The sequence below is a fragment of the Trichosurus vulpecula genome, chromosome 2, assembly GCF_011100635.1.
Source record: "Trichosurus vulpecula isolate mTriVul1 chromosome 2, mTriVul1.pri, whole genome shotgun sequence".
NCBI classification, from domain to species: domain Eukaryota; kingdom Metazoa; phylum Chordata; class Mammalia; order Diprotodontia; family Phalangeridae; genus Trichosurus; species Trichosurus vulpecula.
In genome coordinates this window covers 336,358,375-336,382,185 of record NC_050574.1, presented here as the reverse complement: position 1 = coordinate 336,382,185, position 23,811 = coordinate 336,358,375, and the positions used below count along the sequence as shown (strand labels likewise).

At 38.1% G+C, this 23,811-nt stretch overlaps 2 protein-coding genes across 2 annotated transcripts in view; one reads left to right on the top strand and one right to left on the bottom strand.

The window, feature by feature from the left end:
- Positions 1-19,963, bottom strand: part of EAF2 (ELL associated factor 2) — a 50,625-nt gene extending 30,662 nt beyond the window's left edge. The window contains exons 1-3 of the mRNA XM_036745438.1: positions 19,690-19,963; positions 12,739-12,833; positions 6,323-6,459 (exon numbers count right to left, since the gene is read on the bottom strand). Of these exons, the coding sequence (XP_036601333.1) occupies positions 6,323-6,459; positions 12,739-12,833; positions 19,690-19,795 (338 nt within the window). The 5' untranslated portion in view covers positions 19,796-19,963. The remainder of the gene's footprint in view (positions 1-6,322; positions 6,460-12,738; positions 12,834-19,689) is intronic.
- Positions 19,964-20,076: 113 nt separating this feature from the next.
- IQCB1 (IQ motif containing B1) overlaps positions 20,077-23,811 on the top strand; it is a 64,410-nt gene continuing 60,675 nt past the window's right edge. The window contains 1 exon segment of the mRNA XM_036745437.1: positions 20,077-20,161. The gene's annotated coding sequence lies outside the window, so the exon portion shown is untranslated.

Sequence of the window (23,811 nt, the reverse complement as noted above, 5' to 3'; positions counted from 1 at the left end):
AGAATCAGCCTCAGTTGATGGGTTGGTTAGTTTTGTTAAAATGTCTTTTTTTCTTCCTATCCAGGTCATTCTCTATCCTTCTTAAGGAGTTCAGTATCTGGGCTCATAGTCTTCCTCTCCACCACAATCCCAGCCCTTACACTAAAGGTCTTTAATTTATGTGTTACTGCCTCTTTAAATATCCTTGCATCCCAAAGTAAACAACATCAACTCCCATGATCTTATACCTTCACTCCACTTCAAATGCACAGAGGTCACACCCTTAAACCTGTCATCACTCACAAGTGTACTACCCAAGAATTCTGAAGTTTCTCTATCTAACTATAATCCCCTGTCACTCTTATCTCTTCCTATGTACCTCACACCTCCTAAACCCAATTTTTTTTTGTTTTCACCATGACCATGTTCCTCTGTCTCTGAGCGTTCCCTGAGACCATCACTTCTACTGGCTTCACTTTTCTCCCTTGCTAATGTTAACCCATGTCTAACAACAATGCTACTTGCAGCTACTGTGGCTGTGTAAGGCCAATAACACCAGCACAAAGGAGGGCTGCTAGCACAGGTTCTTTGATCTGCTTTTCTAAGGAAAGCAACTTTAGGGGGTTTACAATCTCACTTTAATTAAACATACATATATCATCCACTTAGTTCAGGGGAAAAAGTCAGCACCTTAAACTTCAGAGAAAACACAAACAGAAATTACAAGCAGAAATTATATAAACAGAGCAAATAACACAAGTCAGCAGACAGAGCTTCTTATATACGTAGTTACCGGGGAGAGAAGCACCAACATCTGGCTTTTCAAAGCCAGAGGTCTCCTTAACCCAAAGTCTCATCTGGTCAAATCACATGACACTCTTCCAGTGAGTGAGCCCCAAGCAAAATGCTAACCTCAGAGTATATATACACTTCTTCAGGGCCAGAGGGCATCATAACCATATGACTCAAACCTCTAAGATACCTTCTAACTCTACATCTATTATTTTAGGACCAAAAGCAGTACTATATGGTGCTTAGAATACTGGACTTGGAGTCAGAGGACACAAGTTGAAATCCTGCCTTATACACCAAGGTTAATCTCTTTAGGTCTCAGTTGTCTCATATGTAAAATGAGAAGGCTTGACTTGAATATCACAGAAGCCTTTCAAATCTAAATCTATGATCTATGGTTCCTTGCAATTTGACTTCAACCTCATCACTCAACTAAAATTGCTCTCTAAAGTCATCAAATATTTTTTGATTGCCAAATTGGTTGGATTCTCCTCAATCTTCATCTTTTTTGGCCACTTGCAACATCTGACACTGTTAACCATACTCTCCACCTAGATACTCTCTCTTCTATATTTTTGGACCCCCCTCCCCTTTTTAGTATCCTTTGCTCAATCATTAACAATGCCACATTCTCTGGGTGTTCTTATAAAGCTCTCTCCTAGCCCCCTCTTCTATTTTTAGCTTCTTTCAGCAACCTCAACAGTTACCATAGGCTTAATTATTATCGCTATGAAGATAAATCCAGCCCTGGCCCTTATCCTGAGCTCTCTCCCTGTAACACCAACTGTTTATTTGATATTTTGAACTTGATGATAGTCACCTCAAGCTTAACATGACCAAGACAGGATTCATTATGGTTCCCCTAAAATCCACCCCCTTCCAACTAAATGTGAATATCATTCAAGACTCAGTCCTTAATTTTTTTCACTTTATGCTCACTCCCTATAAACTCAAGTCTTTCTTCTGAATTCCTCTTTTTCTTGATACTTCTGGGCACCCAGGTTTGCTATCTCAGAGTCATACTTTACTCCTCACTCTCCATTATGAAATAAGTTGCCAAATTCTTGTCAATATTACTGTCACACTGTCTTTCATATCTCTCTCCATTAAATGTCTCTGGTTCTAGTTCAGGTCCTAATCACCTCCTAAAACACAAATCTCACCAGGTAACTAACTCCCCTGTTCAAGTTCCAGTGGCTCCCTATTGCCTCTACGAGCAAATAAAAACATCTCCAAAGCCTTTACTTTCTAGCTTCAGCCTATGTTTCCAGACCTATATTGTCATTTCTCTTTACATTTTATGTTCAAAACAAATTAGCTTATTTTCTGTTCTTCGCATGTGACATTTCATCTCTCATCTCTGTACCTTTGCCTGAAATAGACTCCTCACTCGTGTCACTTAGAATGTCTAGCCTCCTTCACCATTCAGCTCAAATGCCACTTTTTATATGAGGCCTTTCCTGATCCCCTGCCTCTCCTCCCTCCCCTGCCCCGCTCAGCAGCTAATCCTTTTTCCCTACCTCCAAGTTACCATTTTGTATCTATCAAGATACATTTTGTATCTACTCCTATGGGTACATGTTATCTCTCTGTATGGTAGGCAAACTCCATGAAGGCAAGGGACATTTTGTTTTTATCTTTGTATCCCTAGAAATAAATAATATTTGATAAATGTTTCTAAATTGATTGATAAAATGTTAATGGATAGGTGGCCATGAGTTAAACTTTAATTAACATTGTGATACATTTCAGTTGACTAATGAGACATTTTCACTGAGGGTGGGAGGTAAGAAGAGGTGAATGAAATTGAAATGAAGTTCTAGATGGATATTCAGGAGAATTGTAAAGGTATAACAGGATTTTCTGGGACCCTATTGGTCTCAAGGAATACAGCAACCCACCTGGTTGATTACACAGCCCTAAGTGTTAAACCACTGAGATTAACAGAAGGAAGCACAAAATTCAGGTGGCATATCCTCAGTTGGACCCCAACCTTCCAGGGAGGGTCTGGAAAGAATTAAAGAAACAGTAAAGAGAGAGACATAAAGGTCCACCACAGAAATATAATCAGACATACAATGGTGAAAAGAACTGAAAAAAAGTGCAGGATATTCCTTCTCCACCACTCTGCCTGCTACTCAACTACTTCAGTAAAAGATTAAGACACATCAAAAATCAACTACTACAGAAATTCAGTCAAATTTTTACTTAATCCAAAGGATTACTCATTTTACCTTTTTAAAATAATTAGAACATTCAATTCCCCTCCCTCCCGCCCCGCCAATATTTTTTACTCTCTCATGAGAGGACATCACAAAACTGAAATGTAATCATTTTAGCTTTACAAATGGTTTGTGACTTATATAATATAAGAAATTACTCCTAGGCCAGACACCAGAATTATATAGAAGAGACCATAAAACTAGAAAGCATGTCAAAACAGAGCTCTTTTGGCTCTAGGCTCATGTATTTAAGGGTTTCTTGCTCTCTCTTTTGGGTTTTTTTTTTTTATCATACTTCAATGTTTTGGTGGATCCAAGGCCAGGTTGGAGCTGTTTTAATTGCTGTGTCTTCTCATCTTTATCTTTTCTTATAATTTGGTGTGTTGATTTTGACTGTTGTTCTAAGTAGCTGATGGTCTGACCAGTCATAGATAACGATAACTAATTTGATACAGATTTTCCTCATCAATTACACATCTTTTCCTGTCTATGTATATAGTCAGTTTCATTTTTGGTGATGTTATTCAATTCTCACTATTACCATCTAATATCTTCTTACTCTCCTCTTAAAGAAAGTGTTTATGATATACATATTGTCTGTCCTTCATTCTTGAAGAGGACCATGACATCAGGGAGGACATACATGTATAATTTTGAGTAATCTACTAGCTCTTATGTTTTTAATACCAAATCATTTTCTTCAACTTTTTTTTGGCCATTCTACTTTGTTCACCTTCACTTTAAAGTCAACAGGTGTTGAGGTAATGTATTAATTTGATTTGGCGAATGTGAAATTTGTCATAGAATTTTTCCCATTTTGTGACACCTATTAGTACGTAAGCTGCAATTATCTTCATGGCAATCTTTATTGTGGCTGCCATAAGCATGAGATGAGATGACCAAACATCCCACAAAAAAATGAATTTAGAAAGAACAAAAGATGAAAACTACATAAAAATTAGAGCCTGGGAATAATTCTTCCATTTCATTGCAACATCCTTATGTGTTCTGGTTTAATTGATAGCAAAAATGTCAGTATTGATATGGTTCCTACTCTCCAGTAATATTTCAACTTGTTTTTTGTTGTTCAGTTGTTTCAATCATGTCTGACTCTTCATGACCCCTTTTGGGGTTTTCTTGGCAAAGATACTGGAGTGGATTGCCATTTCTTTCTCCAACTCATCTTATAGAAGAGGAAACTGAGACAACAGGGCTAAGTGACTTGTCCAGGGGCACGCAGTAAGTGTCTGAATCCAGATTTAAACTCAGATTTTCCTGACTCCAGGCCTGGCATTCTATCCACTGTGCCACCTAGCTGCCCCAATATTTCAACTTACTGTTTATAAACTATATTTGTTAACAAATTGATTACATATTGATAAGAAATAGCTAATCACTTGCGTGTGGAGTCATTTCTGAATCAGCTGAGTATAGTCAGATCACTCACTAGTTAAAGCACAGATTGACATGAACACAAAACTTGAAGAAAAGAGAAATAGGAGAAGGTAAGTTGAAGTTAGGGAAGGCCATGGAGGAAAAAATGAAACAGGATGAAAAATTATGTTTGGCTCACAATCTTCACCATGGGAAAATCACTGATCCACTAGAGTATTGAAAAAATATTCTTGAATTGCAGAACAGAGATAACTCTGGGCCCTGATGGGCAAACTTTGGAAGATCTACCAAGGCGGAAAGATGACTTATTTGTTGTCTAAGCAGCAACTTAGAGAAATTTGGAAGAACTCATCACCATTTTGATCATATGGTGAGATATTAATTGGTAAGGACAATTCTTGAAGCCCATCTTCTAAATTACAGTTGGACTGAGCTCTGCATTAATAGAGGGAATGGTCAATCCAATAAAATTACCAACTCCTGAGGCATCGATTAATCATTATACGTATTATTCCTATGTACTAGATCCATCCTTCACATTAAAGATCTTCTCTTGTACTTTTACCATGACCTATGATAAATCCCGGACTCTTGATGACTATGCCAGTAGAGGATAAGTTTAGAAAGATCCTAGCAAACTAGAAAGTATTTGAATATAAACTGTGTGCTTTTCATTCAATGTCCAGATTATAAATTTAGAAAGTTAAATCACCAGAGGGATGGACTCTAGGTGATGAATTTTCTGGCCCTGTAACTACCAGCCCAGTTGAGTACTTGGTGATGGAATGAATGCAAATTTTGCCCACTTAGCACACCACATTTCCTGCTGGTCCTACATACCCGATCATGCTTCATTTTCACATCACATAACATCTAGCTATCCTTCCAGTCCTGCCCCACTACCATATTTCTCCCTACCTAAACCTCTATAATCCAGGGCCTCAGTACCTGCCCTAGGAGGCAACCTAATTAACCGGTGACTATGAGAGTACAAAGTAGCTCACTAGCTGGCCTTACTCTCTGGAAGAGGATAAGGAATAACACTACTGCTAATCCTATACACCAGGCCATGCTTTGCTTTTACATCCAGCCATATAACCATCCACCCAGGCCCTCTTACTATTTATCTCCCTCCCATCCCAATCTTGTGCTCTGAACACAGTAATAAAACTGATAGCACCATTACTATTACTTCTAGAAAGGGTAGGTTAGTTAACTTGATGCATCAATTTGCCATCTCTGGGACTCATCAGACAAAAACTCCCTTTCCTGGCCACCATTCCCTTATGTGCAAAATCTTTTTTTTTTTACATTTTTATCTCCAACTCTTAGCACAATGGTTGGCACATAATAAGTAATTAATAAATATTTTTCTTATCCATTCATTCATCTATTATGATATCCAAAGAATGTGATTTGTATCAATGCAGGAAACTCACACCAATGAAATCTTGTATCTTGAAATAATAACATGAACTAGATAAATATGTTAGAGATATAAGGAGAACCTTGTATTTAAATTATTGGATGGTAATCATATTTTATAAACTAAAAATAAACACACATGGTCTTACAAAGGAGATTGGGGCTATTCCAGAAAATATGAGACAAATGGTCTCTGTAATTACTGGCTATTCTGCCAAGACATACTAATTACCGTAGTCAAATGATTCTGAGTTCAGAATGTTTCTCGAATATGTGAGAAAAAGTTATTTATGGAAGGAAAACTATTAATAAGATACATGAAAAATACACAAACATCAAGAAACAAACAGAAAAGATATGATAGGGAGATACAAAAAATAAAAACAAAAAAAACCTTTAGGTTCCAAAATTTGGAAATAAAACAAGAAACTTTTTCATAGAACAGATATATTAAAATATAACAATCCCATGATAATAAAAGACATCTATTTCTTTATTAAACCACTTACCTTGTTTTCTTTACAGTGATGTTGCTGCTCAGTTTTTCTAACCGACATTCTCCAGTATCATGGTTAATAATCAAAATACATTCTTTTAGGTAAGGTTTCTTTGAGCCTTTGAAAACAGATACTGGTGGTGTTGAACCCTATTTGAAAATTTTTAACTAGTTAATTAACATTTACTTAGGATTTATCATCTAATTTTAGAATTAGAAGTAATCGTTTCCTATTTATCTTGTATACAGCTTGTTTTGTATATATTTGTTTGCATGTTGTCTCCCCATTAAATTGTAAGCTCCTTGAAGACAAGAACTATCTTTTGCTTCTTTCTGTATCCTCAGCATTTAGCACAGTGCTTGGCACGGTAGGTGCTTAATGTTTATTGATTGATTGATTGATCATATCTAGCTCAATCCCTGAATTTTAGAGATGAAAAAATTCTCAACTCTAATGACTCAGAATCATCACTAAATTTAATTCTTTCATATATATGAACTTTTTATTTTTGCTGTTTTCCTAAAATCTAGAACCCCATGGTAAAAATCTATGATGTTCATATAATTTAAATTGCAGGTAACTCAAAGGATAATGGATAGATTACTGTAGATATTAATAGACTATAACACATTACCAACAATGACACTAAGAAGTTAGGTAAAAGAATCACCAAGGAAAAAGAGTGAAGAATAACATCTTGACAGCCTCAAAGTTCATTGGTACTCAAAGAATATTTAAAAACCTAAAAGGAAGATTTCCAGCGTTTTGGGTAAATCTTTGATGAAGGGTATATGGGAGGTCATGGAGTCTCATAGGATGAGAAAACATAGATAGGTTATGATCAGCACTGACAGAGAGACTACTCATATGGATAAGATCACTGATCCCACCATCCTACCAAGGGAGTTCATCAAATCGTAAAAGATACAGTATTTCACTTGCGTAGATGAATGGAAATGGATATGTCAAAATACACTTGCTACAAAGATAATGATTATTGGCAACTATAATAATACTATTAAAACCCAAGTTGGAGTTCCTTTACTGACAAAAATCAGAGGTCCTTGAAACATAAAACCCAAGTAGGAAAAAGAAACATGTACAAATTATGCTACTATGGGGTTGGGGAAGGAGATATATTAGTACAATGCCAATTATTACCAATAGGAAATAATATATTTATTTTAATTTCCTTTGGATTCTTAAGTAGAATGGAATGATTTAAGAAGACAGCACAAAAGATGCTTAATCTTATTCATAAAGACAAGATGAAGAAGCATTTACAAAACTTTATTTCCCTCTTGCACATTCCATGTGCTTCTTAAGATGAATTTGCTCTCTTCTCTAAATTTAGCACCATCCTAAATCTTGAACATTGGCTGCTGTCCATTTATTCTTTAAAGCAGCTGAATACAAATGAAGAAATTACCCAGAGAACTCCTCTTGAACACATGGAAGTCAGGCCATGACTCATCTCTAACTACAATATGGATTGTAGTCCTAGGACAGTGAGGACACTGCTCTAAAGCTTGTGTCAGGCAATAGTTACAATTTAAAAAAATGCATTGAATTCTCTGCCAAGCTATATCAAAGGGCAGCTGTAGCAAAGTGCTTTAATAAGTGGTGGACTAATGTTGTTTCAGCTGTGTCTGACTTTTTGTGAACCCATGTTTAGGGAAGTTTTCTTGGCAAAGATACTGGAGTGGTTTGAGATTTCCTTCTCTAGTATATGTTACAGATGAGGGAACTGAGGGAAACAGGGTTAAGTGACTCATCCAGGGTCACACAGCTAGTAAATATCTGAGGCCGGACTTGAACTCAGGTCTTCCTTACTCCAGACACTCTATCTAGTGCACCACCTAACTGTCCCAGGTGGACTAAATCTGCCTCCTTTTGAAGCGATAGTTAAAGAGTCAGCTGGCTTTTGCAGGGAGAGGTGGTGATAGTGGCAGGAGGCAGGATTTTCAAGAGCCCTTAATTAAAGGGGCTTTACAAGGCATGATATCTAATATACCAATGGTGCTTTATACCTTCCAACACTTTTATGCCCATTATCCAACTTGATTCTATTACCCTGGTGAGGCAGGCAGGGCAGCTATTACCAATAATAAAGCCAAGAGGTTACAACATGGGCTTATCCAAGATTACACAGCTTGAGTCAGAACTGGAACACCCAAGTTGCCTAATGTTTAATCCAGGGTATTTTCAATTATATCAATCATATGAAAAGGTTAACAATGATCTATTCATATTCTCTCACCTAGTATTCTCATTGTGATGAACAGTATCTATTCTGACTGGGATCAGTAGTCTGCAGCTGGGCCACACAGTGATACTTGCTGGCCCACGTAGGGATCAAACCTGTAGCATTTTTCTCATTAGCACAAAGCTACAACACAACAAACTACTGATGAGGCTGTAAATGTGGCAAAATGAACTATAGGAACATACTTGGAAGCACCAAATAGTATGTAATACTATACTAATGTAAGGTGATAATGTTTAGGATGATTAAGTTAGAAGCTTCTGGATATTGTGAAATTACCAGCTAATGGGGAAATGCTCATTTTTTCAGAAAGAATATCAATTCCTCACATTTTCCATGGTGACTGAGGACTTTGAAGAGAGTTTATTTGAAGAGGTACATTCATGATGGCGGGAAAATGCATAGCCTATTCAAGAATATACCTTCTGTCTTTATTTCTCATGATTGTCCTAGGACTATAAAAACCAAGGTGGATGATTAATAATTTACTAAGATGGCCTAGGCTACATATTCAAGAAGCAGAAACGTGAATAAGTCTCCAATGTCTTGCCTAACCCTCTGACAAGATTTGACTCTATACTGCATTGGCTCCTAGATGTCTACATTAGACCATAGTCTTGGAGCTTATATTAGAGGTTCCTACAGAGAAGTTTAAACAATGTTAATTCGTTTATCAAGTATTACAGTGAAGGTAGAACAGTAGGTGAAAGAAAGATGTATTAAGGGGAAAGGTTTTCCAGAATTATGCTCTTCCATTCTTCTGACTATTTCAACATACATATCATACAATATTATTCAAATGATGATTATTCAGGATTTCTCAAAGGAGCTTACCAAACTATTAGATTCTTGAAGGAAAGGATCATGTCTTAAATAAAGTCTATCTTCCCTAGCACTTAGTACACTGCTTAATAAATTTATGCTATAGCATATTTCTGGAGTTATTTTTTTATTTCCATTAAAAATTGGTATTTTTAAAGTGTGTCTTCATACACACACACACACAGATTTATACAGACACACCAGTCACATTAAACTCCCTATCTGAATATATCCTAGCTCAGGGCTGTCCAAAATGCACAGAAATTTACATAAATGCTTTAGTAAAGGAAGCCGAGCTATCGCGCTCACTAAAACGGCAAATCAAAATATATTGCCTATTGTTTCAATAAAAACCTAAGGTTGGACAGCCCTGTCCTAGCTTACAGAATCAAATACATTCAACAGTTTTAATGCATAGATTTTTTAAAATCCTCTTCTCTACCCTCTCCCATAGCTGACACCTTGTAGATGTAAATGAGAAAAAGAAAAAGGGATGAAGAGACAAAGGAGAGAAATGGAAAGAACTTCAAAAAGTCTAGGACAATAAAATTTTGTGTACATTTAAAGTGTGGTCATTGTTAATTAAGAGTCAGTTTTAACTGTGGAGCCAATGTGGCACAGTGGGAAAAGTGCTCTTTTTGGAGTCAGCCAAGATCTATGTGATTTTTGGCAAGTTACAACTTGTCCGAGACTCAATTTTCTCAACTGTAAACTGGGGATAAGAATATGCTTATAGTACCTCTATGATAGGGCTATTGTGAGGATTAAATGAGAATCATGTAAAGCACTTTGCAAACCTTAAAGCACTATATTAAATTATAAAACACAACAAAAATCATTAATGTCAGCTACTTAAGTAATTAAGTTTCTTCTAGATACTTATTCACATATTTTATTGAAAGTATTAAATTATTTTGGATGGATAAACTAGCATTGCTTATTATCATTAATCAATATGTCATAACCATACTGGAGAATTTAAAGTTATAAGTAAAAGGGAAAACCACCAGTGAGGTTTTTAATTCTTCCTCAGAAGTACAAATGATCTAATCTTTTACAACATGCTATAAAGTTTGTCTGGGCAAGTACGCTGATCTAGCTTTATCCCTCTAAGATGGAGGTTCTCCCAAAATGATAGTACCACTCCCCAGGGTAGTACTGGAAGTCAGGAAGATGTATCATTCTCTGGTGAAGTGGGATTTACCACAGCAATGGGCTGTTTGATGCCCTAGCAACCCTGAATGCTTTCCACTTGCAGGAGGCCTCAGTCCCAGGATGGCATGTTAGGTCTGGAGGACTATATAGATTCCTGAGAATGTAGGACTTAGTGGAGAAGGAGGGAGCTGTTTATAGTACCAGGCACAAATTCATTGTTGCTGCTGTTGTTGTTGAGTCAAATAAAGCATCTTCTGTATTCAATGTTTTATTAGCCTGAGAACCGAAGGTCTTTTACACCTTTCTCTTTTGTCACAGAGATGTAGATAGAGGCTAAATTCTAATGTTCTCAGGGGAAACTTCAGGTGAGTCAAAAAGGTTTATGATTAATAAGAATTCTTTGAAGACTAAATTTAGTCGGTACACAAAAATGTTCAGTTCTGGGCCATGGGTTAAACTGTGCTATAGCCGGGGCTCCTCAATAAATTAATCCATTAATTTTTTAAGTGTATTTCTGAGTAAGCAAGGAAAAAGCCTTTTCAGTATATGGAGAGAAGAGAGACACAAGAGGCTTTTACTGAACATTCTGAATAATAGGAAACGAAATAAATGCCAACTCCACTCTAGTGCTAGTAGCTCTTCTACTCTTCCCGCAGGCAGTGTCTAGAGCCTACTGGGTCAACAAGTGCTCAAAGTCTCATATGAAAAGGGCATAAAACATTCTCAGGGCACTTGGAGGAAAAAGGAAAAAACCTTGGAAACAACCTGTCTGGCTTCTCCTTGATCTTCATGGCTTTGCTAGGGACATTGAGTCTTAAGGAAAGTGAGAATACATCGAGTAGACAATTTACAAATATTTGCTGAATGGAATTTAGAGGAAATATCCTCAATAGAGGAATCCTTGTTCTTCTGGTGAGGACAGTAAGAGGCAATCATTTGATAAAACAATAATTAAATCTATGTCAAATCTCTCTCCCTTTTTCACACACATACACAGAATATGAAAGAATCATCCATTGTCAAGAATACAATTTGAGGCTGGTCTAGCATGGCGGTGGTTGTTACCAACTGGAGGCTTTTCAGTGACTGAAGAACTGGGTTGGTAGGTTCTGGACAATCTTTAACATATGAAATAAGATCACGATCTTTCCTACCTTGCAAAATAAGATCATGATTCCTTGCAAAGTGAACATAGCACTTTGCTTATGTATTTTTTATGTATTAGAGTTATCTGTGTCTCTGCCATGTCCCCTTATTAGGTTATATGCCAAATGAGGGTAGAACTGGGCAATCACAGTGGGCACTTAATAAATATTTGCTGAATTAAACTAAATTGAAATAAGTAGTGTCATGCTAAAATACAAATTTCAGCGTTATGTTTTCAATTTCTCCTTAGGACAACTCAGAAGGAAACACAAAGTATTTAAGACAAATATGAAACAACAACAAAGTCTTATTTTTCTTTTTTTTCCCACTAAGAAGTTGAAGTAGAAAAGGATCTAAGAACAGGGTGTCCCTCTCCCCACCAAAAAAAAAAAGAGAAAGAAGAAGAAAAAAAGGAAAAAGTGTCATTGAAGCAGTTTTTAATGCAAAGAAGAGGAGGCCAAAAGAAATCACAGACAAGCAAGACAGTTTTGAAAGTTACATGTTAAATTTATTATATACTTAAAAAGAAAAGCAAGATGTATATAATACAGAATTTCAAATACAATCCTTTTTTTCTGTTCTACTATGTATACTGATGCACATATTTTAATTGCTGTTAAATTCAGAATTTTGAAAAATAAAAAAAACCCTAAAATATAAGCAAACTACAGCCAATTCTTGGCTTTGCAGAATGGAACATTCTATCAAATAGCTATCAGATATTTTTCAGGAAAAGGTAAACCCGTTTCCAGAAGGATTTGCCTACAGTTCTACCTGGCAATAATTAAATGGATTAAACTTTTAAGGATTATTTTTAGACACAAGGTTATGTAATTTTTTCAGACTAATAGTATGTGCTGTGAAAAACTCAGAATATTAACTATTTCATATCATTAATTAGAAAGAGAACTAAAGTTTTCTGTGTGTTTGAAATTTTTCAACCTCTCAGACTCAAAATTTTAATTTTCTTTAAGCTCTAATTCAGACTATACTTCCCCACTTAGACATTCTTTTATTTTAAATGGATGATAATATTTACCTCTATATTTGGCAGTGTTATTGTCACCTGTTCACCTTTGCCAACTTCAAGATCTCCTTCACAAGAGGTGTCAATAGATGCAGGTTTAAAGTCATCTAAAAATAAACAATAACACTGATTTTGACAACTTATAAAAACAACTTACAATATGAAAAGTTGAACATGTTTCAGAAGTATTGAATAACATTTTAATAACCTCATGAACCCAAAAAACTTCAATCCAGCTTGTTTCTCTATATGTAGTTAAGAAAATATGTATGTGAGACACACTATTTTTAATATTTTAAATCATTTTATCTATTTAAAGTTCAAATTTATGGTTTTGCAGCTTCTAAAAAAACACAGGAAATAATTTTATAATGTTTCCATTGCTTAGAAAACTTGATATATGTAATACTTTATACACATTATAGGAAATCTGTAGCAAAGTTCCTATTTACAAATTGACAGATTAGTTCTTTTTAAACATATAGTACCCTTTTTTGTGCAAGGCCATTTTTCACTATCTGAGAAAATGTATTCTCTCAACTGGATTTTAAGCTCCTCTAAAGCAGAACCTGTATTCTTGACTTGCTTCTGTATTCTCATAGCACTCTACAAATATCAGGCATTGCAAACAATATTGGGACTATATAAAATGTTAAGATTGCTTTATGGGAGGGACTTTGATGTAATGTAAGAATGATTCATTCTAATACATATGGCCAAACAATTTTGGCAGTGCTTCTGAGAAATACACAATAGTAATATTCAGTGTTCCCTGCGAAATTAAAATGTGCTTCAAGAATGATCTTTAATTCCAGAGGCTATTCAACAAATATTTATTATGTAAATACTATAAATAAAATGAGTGAAAAAAATCTCTACTCTTTAGAAGCTCACATTCTAATATGGGAGACATCATGTGTATATATAATAAGTATATAGAGAATATAAAGAAAACAAAAATACAAAATATTTAAAGACAAGCATAGATTTAGTATGGATCTATGATTTCATTTACATAGTGAACTCCTGGAGAGGAAGCTCTACTAAAACAGATCTGAACTTGCCTTGCAACTTAACTTAGTCTTAGAGCCTTAGCCTGGGGCCCTGAGGGGTCATGTGATCTGCCCAGACTAATAGAGACGAGACTTGAACCCTGGTCTTCCTTCAAACCCAGCTTTCCACTGTGCAAAATTGCCTTTCTCTTTAACAATCATCAAATATTTGCTGAATATGCAGCATATATTCAATACTGCCTCTTCATAGCATGGAAGAGGTAGAAGAAGAAGGGACTGTGCTCTGAGATGGAGAATTTAAGTGTTTGGGATTTCATAAGAACAAGTTATGAGTGACGATGAGAGGTTGAAAACATGACTTAACATGTCAAAACATGACATGGAAGTGGAGGTCACTGAAAGGAAAAGGTAGGATTTTTCTTGATGGTAAGGACTGGAGAAAATATTTAGTCCTCTAGCTTGTTGGTCATGTGACCCCAATTTCATGGGAACTGGAAGAATAAGAAGGTGTGGGAATTTCTTAGGCAATGACTGAATCATATGCCCTTGAGAATACCAGGAATTCACAGTTATTTTTCAATTGTAAGGGCACAGGTACTGTTGGGCTCATGACTAAGGCACAGTTCCTGAGGAAGTCCAGGAATTAGAAGAAGCGATAATTAATACTTACTTTGTGACTATGGGTAAATCACTTGAAAGCTTTAGTTTCCCCGTATGTCGTATGGAGGAGACACATTACTTAGCTTATCAATATTCTGTAGAAACCTTAAAGCACCAAATAAGTATAACAGAATGTGGTTCTTCTATCATTCTTGCTTTTCATTTCTACTATAAGTACATCACACTGACGAAGTCACTTGCTCCTGCCCAGGCAGTTTCTCCTCCTAATGTGTGACAGAACAGTCTGCATCTTCACTCCTATTACCTGGTCCTTAAGCATCAAAAACTTTTCATGTTTTAATTTTTTTTTAGTATTACTATTATTTACTATGGAAGGGAAATAGCAAGTATGGAAAGACTGCCAAAATCCACTGCCTTCACTCTTACACAAGTGCTGCTGAATGAAACCATGGGTCCACTACAAAATTAGGTCACCTAACGTAACTGATCCCTCGCTGCTGCCAGGCAATTCTTTTACAACTCTGTAATTAACTCATTATCCCTCTCATCATAGTAGCTCTTCCAAGTTTTTTCATCTTTTCCCAAACATCCCTTGACCACTCCTACCTTCACTTAGCCAAGAGCCTTGCCTCATGTTTTCCTGAAAAAAAAAAAATGAGGCTGTTCACTGAGAACTCCTTTTTCCTCCTCATCTCACATCACCCAAATGATTTCTGCTACCATCTTTACTTTCACACCTGTCTCACATGAAGAAGTGGCTCTTCTCTTTGTTAAGGCAAACCCCTCTACCTGTACAAGCAATGTCATTCCATCCTATCTTCTCCAGCAGACAGTCCCCTTTATCATCCATACTCTCTCACTTACGTCAATCTTTCCATCTACTGGTTCCTTCCCTACTCCCTACAAACAAGCCCGTGTCTCCCCCATCCTCAGAAACCTCTCACTTGATCCATCCATCCCCTCTATCATCCCACATATCTCTTCCCTTTTTTGCCTTAACTCCTTGAAAATGCTGCCTGGTGTCTCTAATTCCTTTCTTCTCACTCTCTTCTTAATTCTCTATGGTCCGACCTCATCATTCTACAGAAACTCCTCTCTCCAAAGTTACTAACAATCTCTTAGCTGCCAAATCTAATGATCTATTCTCAAACCTCATCCTTCTTGACTTCTCTGCAGCCTTTGGCATAGCTGATCACCCTCCTTTCCTTGATACTTTTATCTATCTAAATTTTTAGGACATTACTCTCCTGATTCTCTTCCTACTCAGTTGACCTCTCTTCAGTTTGCTTTGCCAGATCTTCACATCTGTCAACTCTGGGTATTCCCACAGGGCTTTTCCTGGGCCCTCTTCTCTTATCCTTCTCATCTTAACTCAACTCCAGACATTTTCACTGGCTATATCCCATGCATGGAATGCTCTCCCTCCTTATTTCTGCTTCCTGGCTTCCTTCTCCAAGTCCCAGCTAAAATCCCTCCTTCTACAGGAAGTTTTTCCTGATCCCTCTTAATTCCAGTGCCTTCCTGATGTTGATTATTTCCAATTAATCCTGTACATAGCTTGTTTGTACATACTTATTTGCATGTTGTGTCTCCCATTAGATTGGGAACTTGAGAGTAAGGATTGCCTTTTACCTTTCTTTGCATCCCCAACACTTAACACAGTGCCTGGCACACAGTAGGTTCTTAATAAATGTTTATTTACTGACTGACTGATCTTTCTCTACCCTAGCAAGTACCTTCTCTCTTTTTCTTTATAAGTCCTAAGTAAGTAAGTTGCATATAAATGGTAATGTTACATCTTTAAGGAATGTTCATCTACATTTCAGATAAAACCAGAATCTATTCTAAATTATTTTATATACAGATGCCTAGGAAGTTCTGGAGGGAGGAATGCTGGGAGAAGATAAAAGAGAAGGAAACAGATGGGGGCTTAGGAAACAATGTTAGTACTAAGGGTGCCTCCTCCTTCTCTATGCCTAGGCCTAGCCCTGCAGAATCCACCACACAAGAATATTTAACAAGATGGGAAGCTAGGATGGGAGGACAGTAGAGTCAGTCATCTCAGATGGTTCTCTCATACTTCCTGTGACTATATTTATTATCTGAACTACCACAGCATCTAGTATAATTCTATAATCAGTTGATAAAATGTTGTGCAGACCTCATCTCTAATCGTTTCATACACTATTCCTCTAACAAGATTGTAATTTGAGCATAGGAACTACTTCTTCCTCCTTTTGTATCCTTCAAGCTGCTATGCTCACCATACGGACTCAGTAAGCATTTATCAACTAAGATGACAGACTGGAAAGGAACTATGGTTCATCAAGTTCACTACTGTTCTAATAATGGCTATGGGCCAATGTGAGAGAATACAACTGTTTTCCTGTGATGTCAATCTCAAAATGTCAGGGATGTAATAAAACATTGCTTGTCTTCCTTAATGCCCCATTCTAAGGTTATTAGAACCCCCAAAGAGACATGTGGATTCACAGGGATTTAATCAACTTAGAATTTTAAAGATACCTACAGAAGAAGGAAGGGCAGGTTATGTGACAATATTTTTGAGAAGAATGTCAGGAACACCAAAGTTTAGTGATAAATGCTAATGGAAAGCAAAACAATTCTTTTTAAAAAGCCATTTTGGAAGCAAGAGAAAGGTCAAAGTAGTGATAGGATCATTGTTAATGGTAAATGAGAAAACAGATGACAGTAAAGGAAGAAAAATTCTTTAATCTATTAAAGGGATGGTTTATGAGCATTTTGAGGGAAAAAAAGTAGCAACAACCAGGAGCCAGTATGACTTAAGAAAGAACAGGCCATGCCAAACTAATCATTTCCTTTTCTCCTAGGGTTTCTAGGATATCAATGACATAGTGTACCTATCGCATAAGGTGACAGTAGAATTATGTAAATACACAAGTAGTTGAATTACAGAGCCCAGAGAGAAGTCTTAATAAGTTGATATCAACTTGGAGAAGTATCTAGTGGATAGCCCCTTGGATTTGCCTTTGGCCTTGTGCTGTTCAACATTTCCATTAACGACACGGATGAACACATGGAGGTGACATAAGCTGGCAGAAAATAATTCACATGCTGGATAAAAGATTCAGCTCTTGACTGGGTAGAATGATGAGCTGAATCTAATAAGATGGCATTTGCTAGGGATAAATGTAAAGTGCTCTAATTGGGTTCAAAGAAAACGTATTTACAAAGATTACAGAATAGGAGAAGCATGCATGGTTAAACAACAGTTCGTGTGTGGGAAAAAAAAGCTAGGGATTTAGAAGATGGCAGGTCCAATATATGGCAGCCAAAAAAGCTAATGCAATTTTTGCCTGCATTAATAAATGTTGTAGATGATAATCCTGCTATTGCCTATCCTAGACAGGCCATATCTGGAACATTATGTCCATCACTAGCTGCCACATTTGACAGCTAACATTTATACAGTGCTTACTACATGTCAGGCACCCTATCAAGCACTTACAATTATCTCATTTGGTCATATATCTCATTTGATCCTCACAACAACCCTAAGAGGTAGGTGTTATTATCACTCCCATTTTACAGATGAGGAAACTGAGGCAAACAGAGTGACTTGCTCAAGGTCAAATAAGTAGTGTCTGAGGAAAGAGGAAGAACGCTAAAAAGTCGGAGTATACTCAGAGGAAAGCTGGTAGACTAGTGAGGAGACTGGAAACCAAGCCATAAAAAGAATCGATGGAAGAAACCATTGGATGTTTAGCACAGAGAACTTGTTCTCTTCCTATGGTGGAGAACAAGAACACATGACATTTTGAAGGACTGTCACGTCAAAGAGGAATTAGTTTTGTTTTGCTTGAACCTGGAATGCACAACTAGGAACAATAGATGGGTCTCCTTTGGAAAGGCAGATGACAGAAGTTCAGTGTAAGGAAAAAAAACAAACTCCCTAACAATTAGATCTTAGTATTTGTCCAGTAGCAGAATGGGCTGTGACTACCTCTTCATCGGTCTCCAAGGAGAGGCTCAGTAGCAATTGTCAGGGATATTCTAGACTGGATTCCTATTCAAGTATAGTTTGGATTAGGTGATCTTCCTAAAGGTGAGATTCCTTTGCATTCCAGATTCTGTGATTCTGTAACCTATAATAAACTCTTTGAACCCAACTAGCCTGTACTCTTCATCAACAACTTAGTACCTTCTTTCACTCTTGTACAAGGTATACTTTTTATTTGATCTAAAACCACCTGCTCAGGTCTACCCTTCCAACATGTTCATGCTTTTCTGAATCTCAATCACATCTCATGGTGAAACAGATATTTTCAGACTTCTACATTTCCAGGCTAAAATGTTCTTAGTCCTTCACCCTCAAACAGAAGCCCTATCATCCACTTCGTTGGTTTGGTATCTTCTTCGGCTCTATTCAATCTTTTCTTTCATTTTGGCAACCATAACGACACCTCCCTCTTTTTCAAATAAAAGGAAACCGAGCAAGAGGAAGAGAAAAAGAAAAGAAAGAAAAAGAGAAAGGAAAAGAAAACACCCAGTTTCTTGGGGGAGGCAAGAGTGCCACTCTAGTACCCAACAAGCATAAACCTGTTCATTAGTCTTTCCACCGCCTGTGTAGAAAGACTTTCAAAGAGGTTTTTTTTTTTTTCCATAGCAAATACTTTTGAATCAAGTTCCAAAATATGTGGACCTACTCTAGAATAGGTAGTGTTCATAAAAGTGATTTTTTTAAATTCCTGAAATTCAAATTTTTCTGAAAGTCCTCTCAAGAGCCATCTGGTGGGGGTGAGGGTGGGGGTGGGGGTGGCAGATGGAGTGAAAAGAAAACAAGGCATGGGCAAGAGGTCAAGAAATGCGGTTTCTTCCCCCCTCCCCCCCCCCCCCCCCCCCGCCACCAATCATACCAGCATGGCACCAGCTGCCTTGCAAACGGTTCCAGGTTGGCTTAATCTTTGATTTGTTCCCTTCCTTCTACATCAGAAGAACCCGTCTGTCCCTCATGCAAGGAGGCAGTAGCCTCCTTGCCACTAGGACAGCCCGGCGTCTCCGCCTGTCACTCACCTGAGTTCAGTCTGCCTGTCACCGCCTGTCACTCAACCCCTCCCCTCCCCCCCAGCTCCTCTTCTACGCCTCGGGCTTTTCAGCCACTAAACACCTCCGTCCCGCGCCAACCGTGGAGTGGACGCGGCAGAGAAGGCAGGGCTGAGGGTGCCCTTTCTCCATAGGAAAAGGGTGGGGGACATCTGTGAGAAAGATTCCGGGGAGCCTCTTGTGAGGAGAAACCACAACGGGCCGGTAGAGAAGGCGAGGTATAGCCCCTTCTTGCCCCACTCACAACGCACGGTGTGGAAGGCGCTGCGCGGATGCTTCTCGAAACTCTCTCCCAACTTCAGCACCCGCTCCCGGCTGTCAAAGTACGGAGCTCCTGTCGGCCCATTCATCCTCCTCCGCCTCAACCAGGCAGCACGCCACCTGCCACCTGGACCCAGAGCCGCAGCCTGCCGGTCTTTTGCTGCGAGCACCCACTTGCACGCCGGGTCGGAGCGCGGGGCGGAGCCCCGAAAGGGCCAATGGGGAGCCTTGGAGGCGCGGATTGGCTGTTGCTTGACAACCCGAGGGGGTTTGGGCGTGTGTCCGTGGGGGCTTTGAGTGGAGCCGCCGAATAGTTTTCGGTCTGCGAGCGCCCACTTTTGGTTTGCGCAGCCGCCATTTTCCGGTGAACCTGAGAGGGAGAGGTTCGTCATCCGGACGCTAAGTCTGGTGCCCCTAGCTCTGACGTGGGCGACCGCAGCCACAGCTAGGGCGAGGTAACGGTAGCCGCAAGCTCCAAAAGAGATGGGGCCGAGGGGGGGGGGGGGCGAAGGGGGCGTGGTGCGGAGGGATATGGAGAGCTATGTGACTTGACCAATCGGCGGAAGGATTTTCGGCTCCTGTCTGGTGAAGAAGCCGTTTCCGCCTCGTGGCACAGCTGCTGGCCTGAGGGGCCCGAGAGGTCCCTGACGCCAAACCGCGCAGGCGGAGCTTGGAGCCCGGAGAGGGCGAGAAGAGACTTCCTTGATCTTAATTACACAGCTGCTAAACAAGCGGTGGACCCCGGATTAGGACTCAGGTCTGGGCTAGACTTAGAGTGTCCTTTCCCACTCCAGCGCGAAACTCTCCCCCCCCCCCCCCCGTGTAGAGCAGATTCCCTGGGGCTTTTGGAGGAGAGGCGCCTCAGTTACCTGGGCAACGCTGATCCCAGAGCTTTGTGTGCTGAGAGCAAAAGTAAAGGGGGGCGGGAGAAACAAGCCTTTATTAAGCGCCAAATGTATGCCAGGCACTGTACCAAGCGCTGCGGGGTAGGTGCTGTTGTGCCCATTTGACAGTTGAGGAAACTGGTTGAGTTGTTAAATCACACAGGTGGTGTCCGAGGCCGTATTTGAACTCGGGTCTCTTGATTCCTGACCCTAGCGCTGTTTCTACTGTGTTACCATCAGACTAGCGTCCCGTAACTCCCTCTATTTTGTCTCCCCTTCACTCTTCCTTCTTCCTTTCCTCCTCTTTAGAAAACTGACAGGTTGAAACTGGTAAATTAGTTTCTTTGAACTGTGGGCTGTCTTACGCGCTTAAGTGAGGCAGTGATGATAGAATGCTGGACGTGGAGTCAGAAAGCCTTGCCTTCAAACCCAGCTCTAAATACTTAACTAGCTATGTGACTCAATGTCAGCTCTCGCTCAGCCTCAGTTTCCCCCTCTATAAAACAGGGATAATGATAATAGCACTTACCTCTCGTGGTTGTTGTGATAAAATGAAATATTTATAAAACACTCTGCAAACTTTAAAGCGCCACGTAAAGCGAACCGTAATTTTATGGAGGCTTTGTTTCCGTAAAAGATGAAGGTATCCATTTGAACGAATACTGGGTGCCAAGGGATGGTGGTAAAGTTCTTTAATCCTAAACAGATCAAAACTATATCCTTAGAGACAGATTTGCCCCTTTTGAAAACTTTTCCATCTGTGATGCTCAATTGTGCCAATAAGTCCTTTTTTGTTGCTTATAATGATTGGCCTTTTGGAAGCATGTATGATGGAGAGGGCACTAAACATGGAATCAGGAGACTCTAATTCTAGGCCCAGCTGCAGATAACTAGTAAGGTGACTGCCTGGGCAATTTCCTCTTGAGGGAGCTAGGTGGTATAGTGGATAGGGAGCTGGAGTTGTGACCCTGTAGGTTCAAATGTGGACTCGGATACCGAATTCTTTGACCCTAGCCAAATCACTTAACCGCTTTCTGCCTCAGTTTCTTTATCTATAAAATAATAGCATCTTACCTCCCTAGGTGGTTGTGAGGATAATATGAGATAATATTTGTAAAGTTCTTTGTAAACCTTAAAAGCCACATGTAAAGGTTAGCATTTATTGTCTGTTATACCCCCAGTGCCCTTATCAGTAAAATGAAAAGTTTGACTAGATTAGCCCTGTGGTTCCATCCAGCTGTAAATTTTTTTTTATTCTGTCATTTAGAACATATAAGTTCTTAACCTTCAGTGTTAAAATTATATACAAATCATATTTTTAGACCACTGCAGATTAGAAACTGTCAATTAGAGGAGATACTGCTGCTGCAAAATTTTGAGAAGCACCCTGACAGAAGTAAAAACTAACGATGAGGGAAGAAATAGACCACAAAAACTATAGTATTTCATTACAGTATAATACAACTGATGCTTATAATAACACTGAATCATAAATATTAGTTTTAATAATGTTTAGGGTTTTGTAGATGTTAAAATAAGTTTGGGGCACTTAAAAGGTGATCTGGAAAATGCACTTACATTGAATACTTCATTTCCCACTTTTAATGGTAGGAAACGAAGTGTTCCAGTAAATAAGAGTTATACCTGTGGCATAGTGGAGGTGGGGCATGGGGGAAATTGCAGCTATAGTAAGCTACTTAAAACGGGGAAAAGACTTTGTATCATACCCAACATCATATACCTGTAGGTATTAATATTGATGACTAGAAGAAAAATTTTAAATTATTCAAGATGTAGTTTCAGATATTAAATATTAATCATACATTTAACAGTTTCAAAGTTTACTTCGTGAAACAGTCAAATTCTCTTCAGATTTGTTTCAGAAAAAAGTCCTGGGACTTTTTTCACTTCCTGGTAAGTTATGTTACAGGTGATTTGAAGTAATTTGACCTCCTGAAAAGTGTGAATATTACTGTAGTTGGAGAAAAATGGAATCATATGAAACATTTTTATTTTATGTGATTATGTTAACTGTTTGGATTCTTTCAGGACTTTGTTTTTGTAACTGTGTTGCTTCCATGAACATTGGTGTTGTCAGATCCTAATAAAATATGAAGTGCTTAGTCTAATCATTTAGTTGTCTGAACTTTAAATCACAAGATCTGTGGTGGACTAGAACATGGAATCTCGCCTTAAGCTGCTAGTTAGTCCAAATATAGCTAGTTCTTATCTGTGGAAAGAAAAATGAAGTCTATGAAAGCATGACATTTAAATGCTATTTAAAATAACATAGAGAATCAGAAGAAATGGTAGATTTTATTAAATCTGATCAAGTTAAATTATAATTTTTATATCACTAAATTGCCATGAGCATGTTATAAATACTATGATAAATTATACCATATATATTATGTAACTTTATATGAGGAAAGGGAGAAAGGGAACAAGCACGATGGTCCAGACACTGTACTAATAAGTGCTTTACAAATATCTCATTTGATCTTCTCTAAATTCTGGTCAGCAATACTCAGTAATGATTTCCCCCACAAAACATATTGCCATTTGCCCAAACCTTAATATAGATGTTTACATGTGCATATATATATTTTTCACAATTCAGCAATAAATAACTTTGATTTTTGATAATAAAGTATCCAAAAGAATGATATTTTTTCCCTGGATTGATTTTGTAGTTTCATCAGAGAACTCAGTCATCAATTTTATTTGCTAAAGCTAGTTGAAATCAATGTTTGTTGGATCATCGAGAAGTGAAGCATCCCCAATTCAGCAGATTAATATTTGGTGGATATTTTGCTTTCTGAATTAGAACAAATTATCAGCCTCACAAACAACTAATGTTCTATTTGACAAAATTAGCATATATCAAAGTACCATAGACTTAGATCTAAAAGGATATTTAGAGTTAATTTAGTCTATCCTCATTTTTTTTAATAGACAAGGAAAGTGAGCCTCCTCTGAGGTGAAGTGACTTGCTTTTACTCTCCACCTATGCAAGGTAGTAAGTTGATGAGCTGGAATTAGAACCCAGGTCCTCTGGCTCCAAGCACTTTTTCCCTTTATAGGGTTTTTGTTTTTAGCATAAATTCTTTTATTCATTAGAATGTCCTCTCTGGATGAAGGCTTTTCCATTTTCATTACACAAGTTTCTTTCCTGTATGAATTTTCTCATGAAGAGTAAGTGTTTAGTTCTTGTTAAAGGC